The sequence below is a fragment of the Cucurbita pepo genome, chromosome LG03 (genome assembly GCF_002806865.2).
Source record: "Cucurbita pepo subsp. pepo cultivar mu-cu-16 chromosome LG03, ASM280686v2, whole genome shotgun sequence".
Taxonomy (NCBI): domain Eukaryota; kingdom Viridiplantae; phylum Streptophyta; class Magnoliopsida; order Cucurbitales; family Cucurbitaceae; genus Cucurbita; species Cucurbita pepo.
Window position 1 is genome coordinate 2,402,661 of NC_036640.1, and position 21,938 is coordinate 2,424,598.

The following is a 21,938-nucleotide window of genomic DNA, read 5'->3' on the forward strand; positions in this document are numbered from 1 at the left end:
TATTTTTTTTTATCTCGTTAAAACTTGAATTTATCATTAGATTCGTGCACTTTCATGTCTTATAGGTCGTAAGTTAAAAAAAAATTTACATTTTTTTATATTTGTGTCGTATAGATTTTTGACATTCGAAAGGAAAAAAGCTAAAGGAGGAGGAGGAAGAAGGAAACAGGAAATTATTTTATTCATTTTTGTTTAAAAAAATGAAAATGAAGGAGCAAAGAATGAAAACATTACAGAACAGACCTATCAAGAGGTGGTTGAATACAATTTCTTGCTTCCAAGAACACACAAAACTCTACAAAAAGTGTTGGGGAAGGGGAAGCAAATGATATGTATTTTCCTTCACTCTGAACCAAAAAGAGAACAAAAATTATCAGTTTGGTATAACAGTTTGCTTGGTATGCAAGGTTTCCCCCAACTCCCATGGTATCAACGTCTACCCCTCAAACTAACTCTGCTAGAAGTGGGTCACCTTCTGCCATGATTCTCACCAACTTAATGAAATCCTGTTCATTTGATACATTCCACGGATGAACAGCAGGCACATGAACAGAGTAAATAGTTGATGAATTTGTAGCTGCTGGTTTCTCTCTGTAGCTCATTGTATTCAGTACTGGATCGAAGTTCTGAACCGAATCCATAGCTGTAAAGAATAAGGGGATTGCAACCTTGTGATGGATTTCTAAATCACCCACTAAACCATGAAGGTCAAGAAAGTCTGCTACGAAGCGCCGAGGAACGTAAAAGACCTCGGAACTGCATATCGTGACACTATTCTCACTCTCTACTGACTGCTTATGACTCACTTGGAAATGAACTGGCATCATGTTAACTATCTTCTTTACCATGCTTGATTGTTTCTTAAACCAATCAGAGCTTTCAGCTGACACAGTAGTCCAAGATTTTGGCACCTGATTTCATTAACATAATGAGATTCTAGTGATCAAGCTTTATAAAAAGTTTCAGATTTGTAGTCAGCCAATTCCCACAAGGATGAACAAGCATTCAAGCAGTTAAAACATTGTTTTGTGTGTTAAGATATTTCCTCCTGAAATTTTCTACTAATTGACCACCAAATGCAAACTAAAGAACCACAGGCTAAAACACAATAATTCAGCTGAATCTAGCTCAAATGGTACCTTGTCTGTTATCCACAGTTTCGATTTGTCCGCCTGTAGCAGATTCCAGTAGTTAAGAATCGTATCGTCTTGCAGGAATAAAAACCCTTCTGCGCCACTATACGTGTCGAAAACTTTGGGAAGGTACCTAAAAAAGACATGTTTAACAACATAGTTAGAAGAACATGTGATCTCGACAGCTCTAATCGTGATACCGAATGACATAACCAGGTAAAACAAAGCTTTCGGCCACTTTTTCAATGAACTAACAGCAATTATTTGGTCATCCCAAAATTGAACGCAAACTATAAGCCTCTTTCTGAACTCGGAAGCCCGAGCTAAGTTATGGTGAACTTCCCATGTTACCATTTTCGTCGAACACTAATCATTTTCATTCTAGGCAGAAAACAATACACAGAGAAGAGAACTCAAAATCTTGTCTATCTACCAAATTACTATTTACATAGGCATCAAAAACTCACACAAACTTGTTCATCATGTTCTTGAAAAAGTGACTTACTTGTATGCATGGTCCAATCTGCCTTCTTCCACTACAAGATCTGAATTCTTGGTCTCTGAAAGAATTATGACCGTCTTGAATATCCTCCCATATAGCAACCTCCATTCCAGGGCGGTTCGTTCAACAGGGCCCTTACAAAACAAGATCAGCACAACATTTCCAAAGAACTTTCTCCATCTTATCAAGTTCCCTATCTCATTAGTCACTGTCCCAGTTTCCTCAACACCTAGGTGTATGGATGGTAATTTCTGTGGAATAAACTCCTTCCGATCCCCATCACCAATAGTCGCTCGTGGACGATCCAACTCCAGAGACATTAGCCTCGGCTGCTGGTACCCAACAGCGATTAAATCTTGTAGCCAAGCTGCTGTAAACTTCACATCCTTCTCAGTCCAAAACCCTTCCTCTGCCATTACAAAGCTCAACTCCAAAATCTTCTCAAACAGCCTATGCTTACTCGATCTCCATGAATTCAAAAACTTGACCAAACGGCCCACGTTCACATGTAAATCTCTTTCTTCCGAAAACGGGTATGCTTCAATCTTGTCGTACCGGTGAACGGTTGGTGGATACACTACAACATAACCACCAATTTCCCACAAGAGCCTCTGGCCCCAATATCCTCTCAAGATATCAGAAGCCATTGTGCTAATGGAAACAGGAAGCATTAAAGCCCAGAAGGCTGAGGTATGATAAAGTGTATTGAAGGAGTTGATAGGAACCATCATACCCTGAGGCAATGCCAGTTTTGGAGCACGTTCATCGAATCTAATATCAAAAGCTTCCAATCCAGATTTTCTAGTGAAGTAAAATACCGAATCAACATCAGGAAGGCCATTGGAAATTCCCTGTTGAATGAACTGCTTTCCCCCAAAAATTTCAGTGTAAAATTCTTCATGAGCAATTTCACCAACATTTTCCAGTGGCAAGCCCCTAGGCCACACTGATCTTTGCCCAAAATGAATATAGGGATTAACAACAGTTCTATTGGGATTTTCATGGCTATACTGTAATATGATCTCCTGCCTCGCTCCCTCTCCCACCAATTCTATATCGAAATGTTTGCCTAGATCTCCATCAATCACCTCCCCTCGATCATCCACATCGAAGATCTTCTTCGCGCCATGTTGAATTGCGAAGAGATACCCAACAGTTTTCCTCACGAAAGAATCATACGGAAGAAATTCCACCACACGAAACCCTAAATTAGACTGTTCTTCTAAGGAGAGATAAATCGCACCTTTAAGAGCCCAATCCGACGGCGTCAGAGAATTTCCGATCGCCAACACCTGCCAACCCTTCATTTTCACAAGCTTCCGTAGTGAATCACTGGGATATTTAGACACCGAGACGACGATCCATTGCTCGGAGCGAAATTCCGGATACAGAGAAGACTTAGCTGGGATCGACGCGATCGAATTCCAATCGATTTTAGGGAATTGAATCTTCTCCAACGCCGCCGTCTGCGATTGGAAGCAGAGAAGGGCGGCGGTATCCCCGACATTACGGAGGAAAAAGAGGGCGGCAACGGTGACAATCAGGAGTAAAATCGTGACTACTTTATAGAGATTTTCAGATAGCCATGTGGAGAAATCAAGGCTTTTAGACTTGGAGAAACGATACGAGTGGAGAGTCGGCAGAGTTCTGATCTGGGTTTTGGGGGATTCAGGCGTTGAACGCTCCTGAACCAACATTGGATCCGAGAAATCAAGAACACAGCCACACAGTACACTGTTGTTCCAGGATTATCAGAAGGGTCTCCAATGGCTTCCGTGGAGATCCCGCGAAAAAATAGGGTTTCTTCTTCTTCTTCTTCTTCTTCTTGGAAGAACGTGTTGGTGTGGGATTGTGATTGTTGCAGAGCAGAGGAGAGTCTGCAATGGAAATTCAAATTCTCTGTGCGTTGTACTCTGAAAGCAGTGGTTGCCGACAAGCATGTTGCGGATTTCTTCAGCTTCGATTCTAACAACTCTTCGTTCAAGTTTGGTGGGAAGGGACTCTCACTCCCTCATACTCAACTCCACTCTTCTTAAATCTTTTATTTTCACTTTCGTCCTTATAATATTCAAATTTACCCTTTGATCCTCCTAACCTAATCGAACTTATCAAACCGTGTTAAATGAACACGACTCTAAATGAACACGACTCTCTACAATAGTATGATATTGTCTATTTTTATTGCTCTCATGGCTTCGCGCTTACCCAAAGATCAATTCATGATCATTTCCTAAATTAGCCCAGGACTTTCATCCAACACCTTTGGAGTCCTTTGTTCGACATTTGAGGATTCTATTTACATAGCTAAGTTTAGGGCATGGTTTTCATCCCGACACCTCCCCTTAAACGAACACAACTCTCGTATGATATTGTCCACTTTTAGCATATTTATATATACACGTGGCACATGATTAAAATCGCAACTTTTATACCTTTTGATTTTTTTTATGGTAATCTAATTTTTGTTCACCAACTAATTATTTCATTTTTCAACAAACATCCTGCCCTACATTTATTAGATATTAAATATTAAGGTCTAACTACTAATTTTAAATTTATCTTCAGATATGATATTAAAAATTAAATCCAAAAAATAAGTGAATTTTGAATGATTTTAGGGTCAGCTAAATATGGATTTGCTCAAAAAGCAAGTTGAGTCTACCTCGGAACATCCATAAATAAAAATATTGTTCTTCCATGTAAAATAGCATCCAACGCCCAAGTACATCCATAAATAAAAATACTGTTCTTCGTTGTAAAATAGCATCGAACGCCCAAGTCCTATTGACAGAGATTGTTACGTGCATCGACAAGGATAAATAAAAATCTTGTCCTATCGACAGGGACTGTTAGATCGACAAGGATAAATAAAAATCTTGTCCTATCGACAGGGATTGTTAGATGCATCGACAAGGATCGTGTCACCTCTATCAACTGCAATATTTGCTAATTGAAATAAGTTGGCATATCGTTCACAATTTCTCAATTTATATGAGATATTAAAGCTTTGAGACTACCTAAAATTCAATATCACAGTACAATAATGTCTATGAGACTACCGGTTGGATGTAACTCGATATTGCTTATCTAAAACCCATAGCAGTCAGTAGTCTATGAGACTACCGGTTGGATGTAACTCGATATTGCTTATCTAAAACCCATAGCAGTCAGTGGCAGTTTTCCAATAAGTCAACAAGAAAGAAAGGATGTAACTCGATATTGCTTATCTAAAACCCATAGCAGTAGCAGTCTAACTTTGTTATGTGCATCGTTGTTACGTGCATCGACAAGGATGGCATCACCTTTATCAACTGCAATCTTGCCATATTTGCTCTCTCTATCTATAATTGAAATAAGTTGGCCCTATTGTTTTCTCAATTTATATGAGATCTTAAAGTTTCGAGACTACCTAAAATTCATATAAGAGTACCCATCTTTCCAATCAGTAAACAAGAAATCACAGTACAATAATGCATATAAGAGTACCCGTCTTTCCAATCAGTCAACAAGAAAGAAAAGATGAGTGTAAGATATCGCTTATCTAAAACCCATAGCAGTCTAACTTGTTACTATCAATCACCGAGACACCGAGACAGGGATGTACAAGGAAGTAGTGATTCTGTGCAAAACCTAAAGCATGGATTCAAATGTAGATGATTATGGGTAAAAGCAAAAGCATGGATTCAAAATTCATATGTCAGGTTATTTCCTCCCTTCACGGACACTAAACTTTCAACAAAAACAGTAGCATGGAACCTTTCGTGCCCTTTTATAGGAAGCTTTCTGAATTGTTGGGTTCGAGTATTGTACAAAATCACCTGCCCTCCATTAGCTTCCATTAAGAGTTCATGAGAACCCACAAACACCAATGGCTTCTCGATTCCATAAAGGGGCCCAATTGTGAGCAGCTTTGACCATGAAACCCCACCACATTCATCATTCTCCATCCCCCATATGTCGAACTCTCTTCCATCCTCACTCCATGGATAATGAAATAGAACAATCGATCCATTCAAAACCCCCATACTTCTATACGCTTCACGCTTCCCCTTGAGACTCTTTGGCACCGGAATTGGCCTGAAAACCTCCTCGCTCATGTCAAATGATCGTATAATTTCTGCCCTTCCTTCTACCTTTGTATTTGCCCACCAATAATATGTTCCTTCGTGATACATCTCAAAGCAAGACGTCAAGAATACTTTGCTACAAATAGGGCTTTGAATTCCACTCCATCTATCAGGGGTCTGAATTTCTCTCCATCTATCTTTACTCAAATCATAAACTTCCACTCTAGAAGGGTGAAAATAGCAAGGTAGTTCCACAAAATCCACAACCCTAACCACTTTGAAATCCTTAGATTTCGAATCGTATCCAAATCCAACTGCATTAGTGAACGAAGTGATCCGGATGAACTCATCCAGGGGTTCAGTGAGGAGAATCGACCGCGGTAGTTTTTGAAACTCTCTGGTGGCTGGATTGCAGAGGAAAATGTCCTTACGAAGATCAGTGAGGCAGAGTACACCGTGAGAATGGCCACGGATTTCGAAATATCGAAAATCCTCTTCGAATGGCAAATCGAGATCGTAAACCGGCACAGATCCATCGAAGGGAAGGGGAAATTTGAGGAAGGAGAAGACATTTTCCTGATTGCCAGAGTTCTTCGTAACAAGACGCTTGAGAAGAATGTGTTTCTGCTGATGAAGAGAATTGCAGAAACATTTGGTTGCGAATTTAGGGTCGTTGATTAGAGCATACCAGGATTTTCGAACGGTCTTGAATCGAAGCAGAGACTCCAGCGGAAGCCTGGAGAGAATCTCGATCATCACTTCTTCAGGCAGATGCCCCAGAGCCGCCATTGGAGAGAGCTTGGGAAAGCTTCTTCAAGATTTCTGAAGGGTACTAAAGACGGAAAATCAAACGGATGACTTCGTTGTTAAGGGAGGGGGAAATATTGGGTGCGGCCAAGACTAGAGCACTCGCGGCTTGATGATTTACACGTGTCGAATTGTTATTTATGATTTACACTTTGTTAAGGGAGGGGAAATATTGGGTGCGGCCAAGACTAGAGCACTCGCAGCTTGATGATTTACACGTGTCTAATTGCTGTTTATGATTTACACTTTGTTAAGGGAGGGGAAATATTGGATGCGGACAAGACTAGAGCACTCGCAGCTTGATGATTTACACGTGTCCAATTGCTGTTTATCATTTACACTTCGTTAAGGGAGGGGAAATATTGGGTGCGGCCAAGACTAGAGCACTCTCACGGCTTCACAGCCCATTACCATCTCTGATTCCATCAATTCATTGCATTCCCAATTACATCTCTGCTCCTTCACCATCGAAGCTAACACAGAGAGCTCCATGATCGTTCTTAGTAACACCTATCATCAGAGGCCTGCGGAAGGCGTGAACNCTATTTATGACTTACACTTTGTTAAGGGAGGGGAAATATTGGGTGCGGCCAAGACTAGAGCACTCTCACGGCTTCACAGCCCATTACCATCTCTGATTCCATCAATTCATTGCATTCCCAATTACATCTCTGCTCCTTCACCATCGAAGCTAACACAGAGAGCTCCATGATCGTTCTTAGTAACACCTATCATCAGAGGCCTGCGGAAGGCGTGAACGGGAAATGGCCTACGCTGTACATAACAGAGCCTGAACGGGAAGGCGTTTTTTTGCAAAGTACGTTTTGAGCGTTCTCCAAGAGTTATAGTGAGATTGGTTAACAAATGAGACAAGTATGATACTTTGCAGTGATTGAAGCAAAAATATCGCTATCCATGATTTTGTAGCAATTCTCATTTGAACTTACGTAAACATCACTATTCAACGTATTCTCATGCTCGAGATTAAACATCACTAGTCAACCACAATATGGGGCTTAACTCATCTTTCATAAACTATAAGAGTTTCCAAGGGTTGTAACATCGTTAAAATTATGGAATAAAAGTGGATGCTACAAGTACTCATACTCGAGTAACACAATAAATATTATTCAAGTAAAAATATTAAATGTACAAAAAATGATCTATATGAACAGTTTTTGGAGGAAGAAATGCACAAAAGCTACTATGTCAAAGANTACAGCCCATTACCCATCTCTGATTCCATCAATTCATTGCATTCCCAATTACATCTCTCTGCTCCTTCTTCACCATCGAAGCTAACACAGAGAGCTCCATGATCGTTCTTAGTAACACCTATCATCAGAGGCCTGCGGAAGGCGTGAACGGGAAATGGCCTACGCTGTACATAACNATCCTAACGTATCACCATCAGCTTCACAATTTTAAAACGTGTTAGTTAAGGAGAGGTTTCCACACCATTCTAAGTAATGCCTCTCCAACCAATGGTGATCTCACAATCCACTACCATAGGGTNTGCCTTCACGGTAGGTTTCGCCAATAGATCTGTGTGCTCTTGGAATGGGGATTTTGTGAAACGTGTTTCCCTCCAAAATTCAGGTGTTAAGAAGCCGTAAGTTTTCAGCAGACAGTCAAAGGTTGCCTGAAATGCCAATAAAGATGAAGAAATAAGACCCACAAGAAATCAAATACCACTTGATAAACAACAAAACTCCCATTAACCGCAAGAAAATAGCCACAAATCCGTCCTAACGTATCACCATCAGCTTCACAATTTTAAAACGCGTTAGTTAAGGAGAGGTTTCCACACCATTCTAAGTAATGCCTCTCCAACCAATGGTGATCTCACAATCCACTACCATAGGGTCCAGCGTCCTTACTAGCACACTGCCCTGTGTTTAGCTTTGATGCCATTTATAACCACCCAAGCTCACCGCTGGTAGATATTGTCCACTTAGGCCTGTTACGTATCGCCGTCAGCCNGTCCAACGTCCTTGCTAGCACACTGCCCTTTGTTTAGCTTTGATGCCATTTATAACCACCCAAGCTCACCGCTAGTAGATATTGTCCACTTAGGCCTGTTACGTATCGCCGTCAGCCTCGCAAGTTGAGGTTCCCACACTTTTATAAGAATGATTAGTTCCCTCTCCAACCAATGTGAGATCTCACACCCAACCCACGAACCAATCTCTTATGTAGTGTGGAATTCCACTGTTATGAGCAACCAACAATGATACAACATACAGACAATCGGACAACATTACTGCATAAAAAGCTTCAAACGACCCCTACTGAAATTGAAATCAAACAACCCATCTAGAACCCATCATCAACTGATTAAGGATTGAATAGTACCTTAATCAATGACTAACAACACAACGACGACACAAAAAAGAGATATATCAGACATAAATTGCAGAGTCATCTTGATGCAGGACACAAAAATGTAACAAAGAATGCAACGTAGCTTAATAATGCAAGCCCACAGAAACATTTCAGTTAGGCTGCAAAATTTAAGGTCGAAAACATCACACTATAGCAAAACTTAGCCATCTAATTGTTAGTGTTCATAATGATGAAGCGCACCAAAAGTCGAAATCAACGTATTTTTAGTAGAACAAAGCCAAAATCTGAAGTTATGAGAATAGAGTAACCATTTAAGTTAGACCAAACCTTAACAAAGTTGCCGAGAGTTTTAGTCGATCCCCTAGAAGATGTAAACACGTCCTCGATCCCAGCGAACTGCAAGACCTTCTTGGGAACTCGAGCCGCCACAATCCCAGCACCTCGTGGCGCCGGAACCATCCGGACAGTGACGGATCCACACTTTCCAGTAACCTTACACGGCACTGTGTGAGGCTTACCAATCTTGTTACCCCAATACCCTCTTCTCACGGGGATCACAGACAACTTAGCCAAAATAATGGAACCGCGAATCGCTGTGGCAACTTCCTTACTACACTTTACTCCCAAACCCACATGGCCATTACCATCGCCGACAACGACGAAAGCCTTGAAACGAGTTCTCTGTCCGGCACGGGTCTGCTTCTGGACTGGCATAATCTTCATAACCTCGTCCTTAAGGCTAGGGCCAATGAGGGTATCGATGATCTGGTGCTCCTTTATGGGGAGAGAATGGAGATAAATCTGCTCCAAGGACTGGATCTTACCTTCTTTTACGAGGCGCCCTAGCTTAGTGACAGGAACCCACTTCTCCTCTTCATCACGTCGACCAGCGCGACGGCGACCTCCGCGGCCGCGGTCACCTCCGCCGCGACCTCTGCCGCCGAAACCTCGTCCAAATCCGCCTCGCTCCGCCATTGATAAGGAAAAGGCGGGAAAGTTGAAGGAGTGAAAAGATGTGAGGTGTTGGACAAGAAATTGGCACAGTTGATAGAGAGACGAACTTAGTATGACAGTGAAGGGAGTGGAAGGGAAACTAGGGTTTCTATAAAATTTTAGAATATATTTTACCTTATTTTCAACATTTTTAAGGAATTTAGTGTGGCTAACCTTTTATAAATGGTATCAAAGTTAGTCATTAGACGCTGGAGTAGACTAGACCCTTTCCATAATATACGTGTTTTAATAACCGTGAGGCTAACATCAATATATAAAGGGTTAAAACAGACAATATCTACTAGCGGTGGGTTTTGGCTGTTACACTACATATACCATCGAGGTGCACCCTCATTTTCCATTTTTCCGGTAACTCAACCGTAGGAACTACATGGTTAAGCATGTTTTACTTGAAACAATTTTAGGTTGGTGATATCTTATAAATTTTTCAGTGAAACATATCAGTAAGAACTAAAACATGTGTGGAATGACTGGTATTGGTCTGTAAAGATAGTCCTCACTCTTAAAAACACAAGTAACTAACATGTCAGACCATCAAATATCAAATGCAGACAGTTATTGATATTCAGTATTATTTAATGGAATTAAATTTTTATAAAATTTGAAAAGGTCTAGGTTGGCCCATAACCAATTCAATTCCTAATGAATTAAAATAGTGTTAGAATTTCATATATTTTATTTACCAATTTAACATTAATAAATTATCTCTCAATTTTAACAATTAATTTTTTTATTTAAAAAAGAAAAGGTCATGCATACTCATTTTCAAGTCAAACGCTTATTCATTGACCATAATACTTAATAACATAATAATTTTTATTAACACCTTAATACTTAATAAATATATTATTAAACGTTCAAATCCCTGACCAAATAAAAAATAAAAAATTAATAGTAATAAGAACATCAAATTTTTTTTAATATAAATATAATAAATAAAATCGTCAAAATTCACGACAGCTTATAAAACAATATCATATATGCATGATTTAAATCTCAATATTTTCTTAATTATTTTATAATTTTTACAAAATTTCTATTCAATAATAAAAAAATAGTATAATTTAATTTTAAATATTTATAAATTTTACAATTTTTCTACCAAATAATAAAAAAAACGGTCGTAAAATATTCATAAAATAGTATAATTTAATTTTAAATATTTATAATTTTTACAATTTATCTACTAAATATTAAGAAAATAGTCGTAAAATATTCATAAAATAGTATAATTTAATTTTAAATATTTATAATTTTACAATTTTTCTACCAAATAATAAGAAAATAGTCGTAAAATATTCATAGTATAATTTAATTTTAAATATTTATAATTTTTACAATTTTTCTAATAAATAATAAGAAAATATGCTCGTAAAATATTCATAAAATAGTATAATTTAATTTTAAATATTTATAATTTTTACCATTTTTCTACTTAAATGGTCGTACAATATTCATAAAATAATATAATTTAATTTCAAATATTAAGATTGACGTATATAAATTATATAATTAAAAATAAATTCATAACAATATAACTAGAATAAGAAATAACCCGTCAACCTAAGCTCGAACCTAACTGCTACGAGTAAAAATGTAGATTTAAATAATTTTTTTAGATGAAATAATTGATATTTGATTAGAAATAAAAAAATAAAAAATAAAAACAAAATGCATAGAAAGTTGAAGAGAAAATAAAGATCAAATGAGATAAATTTATTGTAAAGTTGCAAGAAAAACATGAACATTTGATATAATATTATGATGGTGTTCTTATTTGATATAATAAACGGTGTACAGAGAAGAACAAGTCAGGCAGTTAATAAACAGCAATATTGCAAGGTGTAGTCTACCCGCGCCAATGTACAATAATCCATCCATGAAAGAGAACAATGGAGCTTACTCTCCTACTTTCATGGAACATTCTCAATCCTCTTCGTCTTCCATGGACGATCAACCGCCAAAGAAAACATCCACCATTCAAATATCGAGTTATTTCTTTAATCAACGCTCTCTCTTCTTCTTCTCTCTCTCTCTCTCTCTCTCTCTCTCTCTTTTGATTTCATTTTTTCTTCACGAACACGATCTTGACCTCGTTAACGTTCGAGGAAAGTTCATGGCATCAATCTGACCTTTTCGCCTTTTTTTTTTTTTTTCTTTATTCGGTTGCCGTTTTCGTTCTCTTAGATAAGGCACATGGAAATCGTCTGTTGGCGTTGTCCTACATCCGTTTCGTTCTGTGAGGTTTCCAGAAGATTTCTCATGTTCTATTGTCGATTGCCCGCTTCATTGGCTCAGAAAACAGGTAGCGTTTCGTAGTTTTGTTTTGGATTTTGTTTTCTTCTTGCTTGAGTTATGGTTTTGTGTTTGATATTTATGAAGTTTGAATGTCTCTGTAATCTCAACCAGATTGGAAAAGTGTTTGATATTATGGCTTAGAATCTCTGACTTCGTATTTCTTTTCGTTCTATGGTGTTTGATAAAACTCAGAAACGATGCTCTGTCTTCAAATCCCTGACTTCTATCTGTGATGTAATGTTTAAAACATGGAGTGTATATTGAAGAATTTTGATGTGTTGCCTTAAAGAAATGATGCTGTGTTGCTGTATCGCCTTTTTCTTTTTTATCTATTCTGTCATTTGCAAACATGTCACACCCACATTTCGGCTGTGGGGTTGATGGTAGGATGATGTAGAATCACAATTCATTTGGATTAAGTTTACGTTTAAGCTCAACTATATGCATTATATAGTCAGAGCCATAGCCATGCCCTTAACTTAGCTATGTCAATAGAATTCTCAAATGTCAAACAAAAAGATTGTGAGCGTTGGAGGTATAGTCAAAAGTGACTCAAGTGTCGAGAACAAATTGTGTATTTTGTTTGAGGTCTCTAGAGAAGGAGTCGAGCCTCGGTTAAAGGGAGTTTGTTTGAGTACTCTATAGGCCTTAAGAGAGGCTCTATGGTGTACTTTGTTCGAGGGAAGGATTGTTGAGGATTGTTGGGAGGGAGTCCCACGTTGGCTAATTAAGGGGATGATCATGGGTTTATAAGTAAGGAATAAATCTCCATTGATACGAGGTCTTTTGAGGAACCAAAAGTAAAGCCATGAGAGCTTGTGCTCAAAGTGGACAATATTATACCACTGGAGGTTCGTAATTTCTAACAGGTTGATGATAGGATGATGTAGAAGCACAATTCGGCTGAGCTCAAATATATGCATTATATAGTTTATGGTCTTTTCTTTTTTTCATGGTTCATTTCTTAGCTCTTTGTTCAATGGAAGAAGACACAATTTTTCTACACCGTCGTAATATTCCCTTTCCTGCTATAGGAGCATATTATTCTTGTAAATGAGTGGATAAGCTATATGCTTGATGCCACTGCTCAGCAGTTTTCAACCATGAATTCATCTTCAGAGAAAAACAACAGAGATTATGCTGGACTCACAATCTCAAATATAGGTGTTAATGGAAGACCATCTGTAGACAGGAATGGTGAGGTTTTCGCCAACAATTATCATTTGCATGTCTGCTCATAAACCAAAAGCAAACATTCAATTCTTTTACAACATTCTCCTGCAGCTAAGCAGATACTGATATTGGCTGGGTGGTTGAGGAGTATTTTCCCTGGTCTAAACTTGCCAATCAATGCTTCTGATGAGGACCTCAAAGCATGCTTATTGGATGCTAATGTCTTGTCCCAAATTCTGAACAAGCTAAAAAAGCCTGGTCCTGCAAAAGAGGTATTGTCCAGCTAGTTTTGGTTCCTTTCAAGTCCTTTTGTCATATCATACTGTTCACTGTTATGAGTATCAGTTTTCTTACACTAGGGAGGTTATGTTATCCATAATTTGGCTTCACGGTCGGAGAAGATCAAGAGGTTCCTTGAAGCTGTAGCCGACATGGGGATACTGAAGCTTGACAATGCCGACATTGAAGATGTAATGTGTCCATATTAAGAAAGTACTCTCATATATATCTATATATATCTTCTTGTTCTCACTCTCATTCTTAGGTGTTATTAAATTTCAGGGATCTATGGACTCTCTTTACAATTGTTTATGGTCAATTAGAGCATGGACTAACAACCTGGGAGATAGAGATAGACCTTTGGCATGTATCTCACCTACTAAGTCGGAAAACAATCGTGTTGACGCATCCTTACATGAGCCATTTTCTCCCATGTCTGGAGAAGAAAGGAGGAAAGTCTTATCTGAGTCGAAATTTCATCGCACACTGAGTAGTCCTGTTATGTCAGGTTTGATTTTGACAAACATCAACTATATAAATGTAGAAGATTTCTGTTGGCCTCCAAACGAAGAATTCAGCTCAACATGGATTTTATTTGTTTATCATTTGGAAAACTTGAAATTCAAAAGTACAGGCACTTTGGTCTAATAAACAATTTTTTTAAACAACAGATCCATTCGGTGGATCAAATCATCAAGTTGGCCATAAGTTTCACGAAGTGTTTCAATTAAAGCAAGGTCGTTATGCTGATCTTCCGGCTGCAAAAATTTCAGAAATGATGAAATCAAATAGTCTAGACGTGAGTTCTTCTGATCCCTCCACCTCCCACCCCTTGTTTTTTGTCTAATAAGCTTCATATATGATTCAGTTTGTGTATAGTCTTTCAGTGACATATATTGTTTATTTAACTTTGATGCACTTCAGCATCTCTTAATGCAGAATGCTCCAACGCAGTCACTTTTGAGTGTGGTGAATGGAATTCTTGATGAAAGTGTGGAGAAAAAGAATGGTGAACTTCCTCATGTATGGCCATGTAATTACTTTATGATATAAATTGTATTGTATGCGTAAGAACTTAGCTGTTTGCATATTTGTTGGTCATAGTTTTTTTTCTTAAATACTCACTCCCAACATTACTTTTGTTTTTTGGATAGCGTGTGGCATGCCTGTTAAGAAAAGTCGTTCAAGAAATCGAGCGCCGTATTTCTACTCAAGCGGAACATCTTCGAACTGTAATGTCGTAACTACTTTTAAGTGATTGTTTTTCCATTTGAATTATGCTTTGAAATTCTATGTCATGATTCTCTTTATCCAGCAAAACAATCTTTTCAAGGCTCGTGAAGAGAAATTCCAGTCTCGAATAAGAGTGCTCGAGGCACTTGCATCAAACATTAATGAAGAAAATCAGGTAATATCATAATTTTCACATCGTCTCCTGGTGTTTTATTTTTCTTTAGCGTGTTCCTAGCTAACTTTAACAAACAAAAGTTTGCCTCTTGACCATATTGAAAATACATAGTTTCTTATTTATATCTGGCTTTTGCTGCTAAGTATTGCGTGCATTCCTACTTAAACAACATACCAGATTCTTTTATGAGCGTTTTGTACTTGAGGAAACACTCACTAGCAGAAAGCTTTTGAAATTGCAGCAATTTGAGAAGACAAAAACAGAAGAAAAGAAGACTTTTTCCAATGAGGACATGACTAGGTTGATTAAAGAAAGAGATGAATTCAAAGCAGAGATCATACTCTTGAAGCAAGAGATGGAAACAACTAAGAAAACATATGAATTGCGTTGCTTGCAAGTGGAAATGGAAGATGGTGAGGATATGAGTAGGTTGATTGAAGAAAGAGACGAAAGCAAAGTAGGGATCATGATGTTGAATCAAGAATTGGAAATAGCTAAGAAAACAAATGAATTACGTTCTTTGCAAGTAAAAACGGAAACAGATGAGGATATGGCTAGAGTGATTAAAGAAAGAGATGAAGGTAGAGAAAAAATCACAAAGTTGAAACAAGATTTGGAAAGAACTAAAGAAATGTATGAATTGCATTGCTTGCAAGTGGAAACAGAAAAAGGGGAGGATGTGAGTAAGTTGATTAAAGAGAGAGATGAAAGCAAAACCGAAATCACAATGTTGAAGAAAGAATTGGAAAAAGCTAAGAACACTTATGAATTGCACCGCTTGCAAGTGGAAGCAGAAAAAGGGGAGGATGTGAGTAGGTTAATTGAAGAAAGAGATGACAGTAAAGCAGAGATTATGAACTTGACGCAAGAGTTGGAAAAGGCTAAGAACACTTATGAATTGCATCGCTTACAAGTGGAAGCAGAAAATGATGTGGGTATGACTAAATTGATTAAAGAAGGAGATGAAAGCAAAGTAAAGATCATAACATTGGAGCAAGAATTGGAAACAGCTAAAAAGATGTTTGAATTGCGTTGCTTGCAATTAGAAACGGAAAAAGATGAGGATGTGACTAAGTTGATTAAAGAAAGAGATGAATGTAAAGCAGAGATAGCAATGCTAAAGCAAGCATTGGAAACAGCTACAAAGACGTATGAATTGCGTTGCTTGCAAGTGGAAACAGAAGGGAAATCTGCTCAATCAATGTTTGAGGAAAGGATTAAAGAACTTGAAGATCTCTTGGAAGATTCAAGTAACGAAGTGCAAAAACTTACAGCAAGTATTGAATCAAAGCAAAATAAATGGAATGCAAAAGCAAACAGCTACAGGCGTATGGTAGAATTTCAATGCAATCTACTGCAGGTGTGACGGAATAAACTTTTCATATTTTAGTTCTTTTGAGAGATATTATGACTAATGAAAATGTTTTATGAACCACTTTTAGGATGTTAGATGCTCCTCAGAGTCTGTTAAAGAAGAGGTTTTGAGAGTGAAGCTGGACTACTCGAACGATGTCAACCAATTAGGTAGTGATGATTGTGAGGAAGTTTAGAACTATACTATGTTTAAAATAATGAGTTCTTATGATGAATTCTACCTTCTCCAGGGCTCAAACTCAAATCAGTAGCACATGCAGCTGGAAACTATCATGGATTGCTGGTTGAAAATAGAAAATTGTTCAATGAGCTACAGGATTTAAAAGGTGGAACTCTTGTATTGAATTCCACCACCATTTCTTTTTTTTGCTTTTTGTATCACTTAATCTTTTCCGTTCCATCAGGAAACATCAGAGTGTTTTGTCGAATAAGGCCGTTTTTGACCGGGCATAAAGACAAACGGATGACCATAGAATATATTGGTGAAAATGGAGAAGTGGTAATAGCAAACCCCACCAAGCCTGGGAAAGAAGGTCAAAAGTTATTTAAGTTTAACAAGGTGTACAGCCCAGCTTCAACTCAAGGTCTCTTTCTTTTCATTTTATCGTATAGTCTTGTATATGTAGGATGTTGTAACAGCCCAAGCCGACAGCTAGCAGATATTGTCCTCTTTGGACTTTCCCTTCTAGGCTTCCCCAAAGCGGACAATATCTACTAGTAGTGGGCTTGGCTGTTGAAGACAGTCTTCATAGCTTTCAAGTATCTCTGCAGTTATTCATTGTTGTGTTGTCTTCATTAAATGCAGGCGAGGTCTTTTCTGATATCCAACCTTTGATACGATCTGTACTTGATGGATATAATGTATGCATATTCGCCTATGGCCAAACTGGCTCCGGAAAGACATATACAATGGTATGCTTCCTTTACATGTTTCAATAATACGGACAGTTTCTTTGAGCTCTCGCTGATGAGATATGTCACATTGTTTCCTTTAAGACCGGTCCTAATAATGCTACTAAGGAGAACTGGGGAGTTAACTATCGTGCGCTCAACGACCTTTTCGAAATCTCTCAAAATAGAAGTGGTGCCATTTCTTATGAAGTTGGGGCGCAAATGGTTGAAATTTATAATGAACAAGTCAGGGATTTACTTTCAAGCAATGCTTCCCAGAAGAAATATCCTTTTGAACTATGCATTGTACTCTTAACACCTAATTGCAAGTCATTTTTCTTAAAGTATTTGGCTTGAACCACTGATTTTTTATGATATATTCCAACTTCTTTTATCCCTTGTTTATCTTAATTCTCACACACTGGGGATTTTGACTCATTCCCAACCATTTGGACTTGCGGTACCTGATGCTACCTTGCTTCCAGTGAACTCAACCTCAGATGTTATAGAACTAATGGACATTGGACTGAGAAACAGAGCAGTTGGCGCCACGGCCATGAACGAAAGAAGTAGTCGGTCACATAGGTTAGTATGTTTTGTTATACTCTCAAATGTTCGTCCCTATATTATTGTACTCTTATCTTTCATGCAAACCTACAGTATTGTGACTATTCACGTTCGTGGGGCGGATTTGAACGGTGGTTCCTCATTGCATGGTAATCTTCATTTGGTAGATCTTGCTGGAAGCGAGCGGGTCGATCGCTCTGAAGTTACAGGAGATAGACTCAAAGAAGCACAACACATAAACAAATCATTGTCTGCACTTGGAGATGTCATTTTTGCTCTAGCACAAAAGAGCTCTCATGTTCCATATAGAAATAGCAAGCTCACTCAAGTCCTTCAAAGCTCTCTTGGTATTAACATTAGTTTAATTTGTTCATTTGCATGGATGTGATACTCATTTTGCCAACAGAACTTCTAGATAAGTACAAATTTGGATTCTATGCTGCAGGTGGTGAAGCAAAGACGGTCATGTTTATACAACTTAATCCTGATATGAACTCATATTCTGAATCTTTGAGCACACTCAAGTTTGCGGAGAGAGTTTCGGGAATCGAGCTAGGAGCAGCTCGGAGCAGCAAGGAAGGAAGGGATGTTAGAGAGCTAATGACCCAGGTGAACATGTCTCATCTTGATTTACATTGGAATCATTTACAACAAAATTCAAAACTGTATTCCTGTTAAAGGTGGCATCTCTGAAAGACACTATCAGCAAAAGGGATGATGAGATTGAGAGGCTACAAGTTCTCAAAGACTTCAAGAACAATGTGTACAACAGTAGCAGCACCGAGAAGCGCAGCACGACTTCTATGAACAAAGACGTGTTCGGCGGAGTGGCAACAACTCAGAAGCCTTCAGGTGGAAAGAGCTCAGGAGGAGCACAGGAGGAGCTGTTTGACGTGCGCTCGGAAGGCGACTCGCAGCATTTGATGGATGATGTGAGGAATCATAATGAAGTTATTCGGCCACTAGACATAGGTCAGAATATTATTGAAGGTGCTGAAACATTAGGATTTCCTGATGCAGATTATGAAGAAAGTCTAATGGACATACCTGATGATGCTCTTTCTGTTGAAACAGAAAATGATGCAACTACAGAAAGACCGAAGCTCACTCAACTCACTCAACTCACAAGACCAGTAAAGAAGTTGGAAAAGTAAGCTGTTTTGTCTTTCAAGAACTTAACCATTATGAGTGATTTAAGAGTGATTCTGTGAGATTTCACTTTGGTGGAAGAGGAAGAGGAGAACGAAACATTCTTTATAATGGTGTGGAAACCTCCCTAGCAGACGTGTTTAAAAATCGTGAGACTGACAGCAATACGTAACGGGCCAAAGTGGACAATATTTGTTAGCGGTGAGTTTGGGCTGTTACAAATGGTATCAAAGCCAGTCACCAGACGGTACGAGACATTGGTCAGTGTAGGGCTAGACTCTCTCCATAGAAGATGTGTTTTAAAACAGTGAGGTTGACGACAATACGTAACAAGCTAAAGCATACAATATCTGCTAGCAATGGGCTTGGATTGTTACAATGGTATCAAAGTCAGACATCGGGCGGTATGCCAGCGAGGACGCTGGGCCCCCAAGAGGGTGGATTGTGAGACCCCACATCAGTTGGAGAGGAGAACAAAACATTCCTTATAATGGTGTGGAGACCTCTTCTTAGCAAACGCGTTTTAAAACCGTGAGACTAACAATGATACGTAATGGGCAAAAACGGACAATATCTGTTAGCGATGGACAGACTTAAACGGTTACAGATTCATTTCTTACAAAAGTTTCTTAAGTGTTAGAGAGCTAGAAACGTGAGCCATTTCATTTGACGAAAGTTTAGCTCACGGTCTGTTTGATAACGATTTTGTCTTTTGTTTATTTCTTGAAAACCCTCCATGTTTTGCAGGGCCAGATCTACCACTACTCATACTAGGATCTCGCAAAAACAGCCACAAACTGCTTCAACTACACCGCCAGGATCCAAGGAGCATTCAAGGTCATACTCAGCACCAAGTATGTAAAAGCTCAATATTTCTATTACTTTCCATCAAGTTATTAGCCCTTCTTTTTGTTTAGCAAAGGAAAATAAGCTTCCTCTTAGTTTAGAGGAAAGAATAGTTTCATTATTTTCATTCTACTTTTTCTCATAGCTGTGAAATAAATGACATAAAATGATAGTAGTTTTCTCCATGATCCTTCATGTTCTTCTTTTCGTTTACTTCAATATTCTTCTAAAACCAAAATGATTATCAAACGAGGTCTCGAAATAAGTATCGAGTTCCAAAGAACATTTTAAATGATTAACAAAGATTAAGAACGAGAAGAAATAGTTTCTTATGCTAATTTAGGGTTTTTTTTTTNAAATTAATTACCATAAAGTTTGGTACATAAAAGGCCTCTTTGTATAGTTCGCAAATTGGGATGACAAAAGTGTATAATTGTAAATTTTAAAGAGATAGTGTCCTTGGTTCGGGTTGTACGCTCAAGTTCGAGACGATGTGTTTAGAAGATGCCCGGACTAGCATATCTAAGCTAGTCTACAAAAATGTTTATGATCTAGGACTCTGATACGAACCGACGTGTGAGTACTTACTGAGAATGTGATGCTCGAGTAAATGTGTGACACATGGATGAACCAAGTCATTATCAATATACAAACAAGTCGATATTTTTTATTTTCATCATATTTAAAGTAATCCAAGTCATTATCAAAAACCTAATATCTCTATCTATTGAGACACGTGTTCATGCATTTTACCACGTGTCGTGTTCTAATTGGTAAGTTGAAATTATCTCCATGTAATGGCTAAATATCCAAGTCTATAAATTAAACCATACTTTTGTCGTCTTCCCGTTTACTTTTTATCTCCCCAAAAAAATATATATTTATATATTGATAATATTTTATTATAAAGTCCAAGCCACGTGTAACGTATGCTTCACGGAACCATGCTAAAATTATGACACCGTACACGTGGCGCTTAGTGGTAATCTGACATCAGCCCTTGGAACTTTCCTTCGGAGTCCATGTCCTATCATTAGCTGCCACGTATTTTATTGTAAACTTCACTATTTTCTTTGACACGTGTTGAGCTATAAGTGGTTTATTGGCACTAGCTTAATATTGGTGGGCTCCACTTTATCGGGAGATTTGTTATTATTAAGAAAAAAATATATCTGATTTAGTCGAAATATATTATTATTATTTTATAAAAAAAACTTTGGTCCTAATATTTTTTATTTTATACTAAATTTATCAAAATTATTAAATCCTATCTTGCAATTCTCGAATGACATTATTTATTATTATTTTTTAATTCACATATAAGATTTAAAAATCTAACGTCGTAGTTTATAATATGTTCGACGCGATAACGTACGACATACATGTTGTCAAAGGGACGCAACAAGATTTTAATTCACAGATGCGGTGTATGTTCAATTCAGTGGAGCTATGCCGGATTGACCTAGTTTATAAGGTACAAAATAATTTTTATGACAATTGAAGGACCCGACACGATTCGCCCAAAACCTCAATAACATCTACCTTTTTCGCTGGGAAGAGAAGAAGTCCTTATTTACCCGACTCGATGACTAAGAAGAAGTATGTTTTGATTATTATAAAATGTTACACCGATATTTAAATAATATTAATTTTTACATAGAATCATCATTATTTTATATTCAATTTCATTATTGAGTGGGGCGATGATAATGTAATGATTTTGAAGGACGCCCTTTTTATCTTTCACATAATTAAAATATATACCAAAAGAAAAAAAAAAAGTCGATACTTTTAAATTAGTTCACATCTAAATTACGTGGACAACATTTTAGATTTGTAAGTTTATATACTTATGAGACAAAAATGTCATAATCATAGGAATCGAGTAAATATTTAGTGATTTTTTTAAAATTTAAAATTGGTAGCTAGCCAACTCATTAGAAAAATATTAAAATATCATGATAATGAGTATATAGTGGCGGCTAATAATTAAATTATTACATATTAAAGTTTAAGAATAAGTTTGAAATCTCCCCTATAATACCTAATTTTAACGATTAGGGTTTATGAAGCTAGCGGCACGA

General features: G+C 37.7%; 4 protein-coding genes across 4 annotated transcripts; 1 reads left to right on the forward strand and 3 right to left on the reverse strand.

Annotated features, from left to right (window-relative positions):
• Positions 1–157: 157 nt before the first annotated feature.
• LOC111790162 (probable glycosyltransferase STELLO2) lies at positions 158–3,663 on the reverse strand. The gene is made up of 3 exons (XM_023671000.1): positions 1,639–3,663; positions 1,140–1,266; positions 158–911 (listed from the first exon to the last, which is right to left on the reverse strand). Exons 1-3 carry the CDS (start codon positions 3,330–3,332, stop codon positions 444–446), a joined length of 2,289 nt encoding a protein of 762 aa, XP_023526768.1. The 5' UTR covers positions 3,333–3,663; the 3' UTR covers positions 158–443.
• Positions 3,664–5,050: 1,387 nt separating this feature from the next.
• On the reverse strand, positions 5,051–6,960 carry LOC111791830 (F-box protein CPR1-like). The gene has a single exon (XM_023673314.1). It carries the CDS (start codon positions 6,489–6,491, stop codon positions 5,319–5,321), a length of 1,173 nt encoding a protein of 390 aa, XP_023529082.1. The 5' UTR covers positions 6,492–6,960; the 3' UTR covers positions 5,051–5,318.
• A 753-nt stretch (positions 6,961–7,713) lies between these two features.
• On the reverse strand, positions 7,714–9,951 carry LOC111791717 (40S ribosomal protein S2-4-like). Its single transcript, XM_023673186.1, has 3 exons — positions 9,183–9,951; positions 8,017–8,151; positions 7,714–7,890 (listed from the first exon to the last, which is right to left on the reverse strand). The coding sequence occupies exons 1-3, from the start codon at positions 9,828–9,830 to the stop codon at positions 7,714–7,716; spliced, it is 960 nt and encodes a 319-aa protein (XP_023528954.1). The 5' UTR covers positions 9,831–9,951.
• Positions 9,952–13,270: 3,319 nt separating this feature from the next.
• On the forward strand, positions 13,271–19,870 carry LOC111791535 (kinesin-like protein KIN-14P). Its single transcript, XM_023672919.1, is given in 18 exon segments — positions 13,271–13,364; positions 13,452–13,612; positions 13,700–13,810; positions 14,559–14,642; positions 14,774–14,851; positions 14,935–15,027; positions 15,077–15,106; positions 15,269–16,387; positions 16,470–16,551; positions 16,632–16,727; positions 16,806–16,985; positions 17,207–17,313; positions 17,398–17,503; positions 17,715–17,877; positions 17,953–18,206; positions 18,305–18,468; positions 18,540–19,009; positions 19,756–19,870. Coding segments are annotated over 18 exon segments (3,507 nt in total).
• Positions 19,871–21,938: the final 2,068 nt, after the last annotated feature.

Excerpts from the sequence above, each read along its gene's own strand:
- LOC111790162 (XM_023671000.1), bottom strand. The coding sequence starts at position 3,332 with ATGTTGGTTCAGGAGCGTTCAACGCCTGAATCCCCCAAAACCCAGATC. Across the intron at positions 1,267-1,638 it reads AGATTGGACCATGCATACAA|GTACCTTCCCAAAGTTTTCG; the intron begins GTAAGTCACTTT and ends TGTCTTTTTTAG. Across the intron at positions 912-1,139 it reads AACTGTGGATAACAGACAAG|GTGCCAAAATCTTGGACTAC; the intron begins GTACCATTTGAG and ends TAATGAAATCAG.
- LOC111791830 (XM_023673314.1), bottom strand. The coding sequence starts at position 6,491 with ATGGCGGCTCTGGGGCATCTGCCTGAAGAAGTGATGATCGAGATTCTC.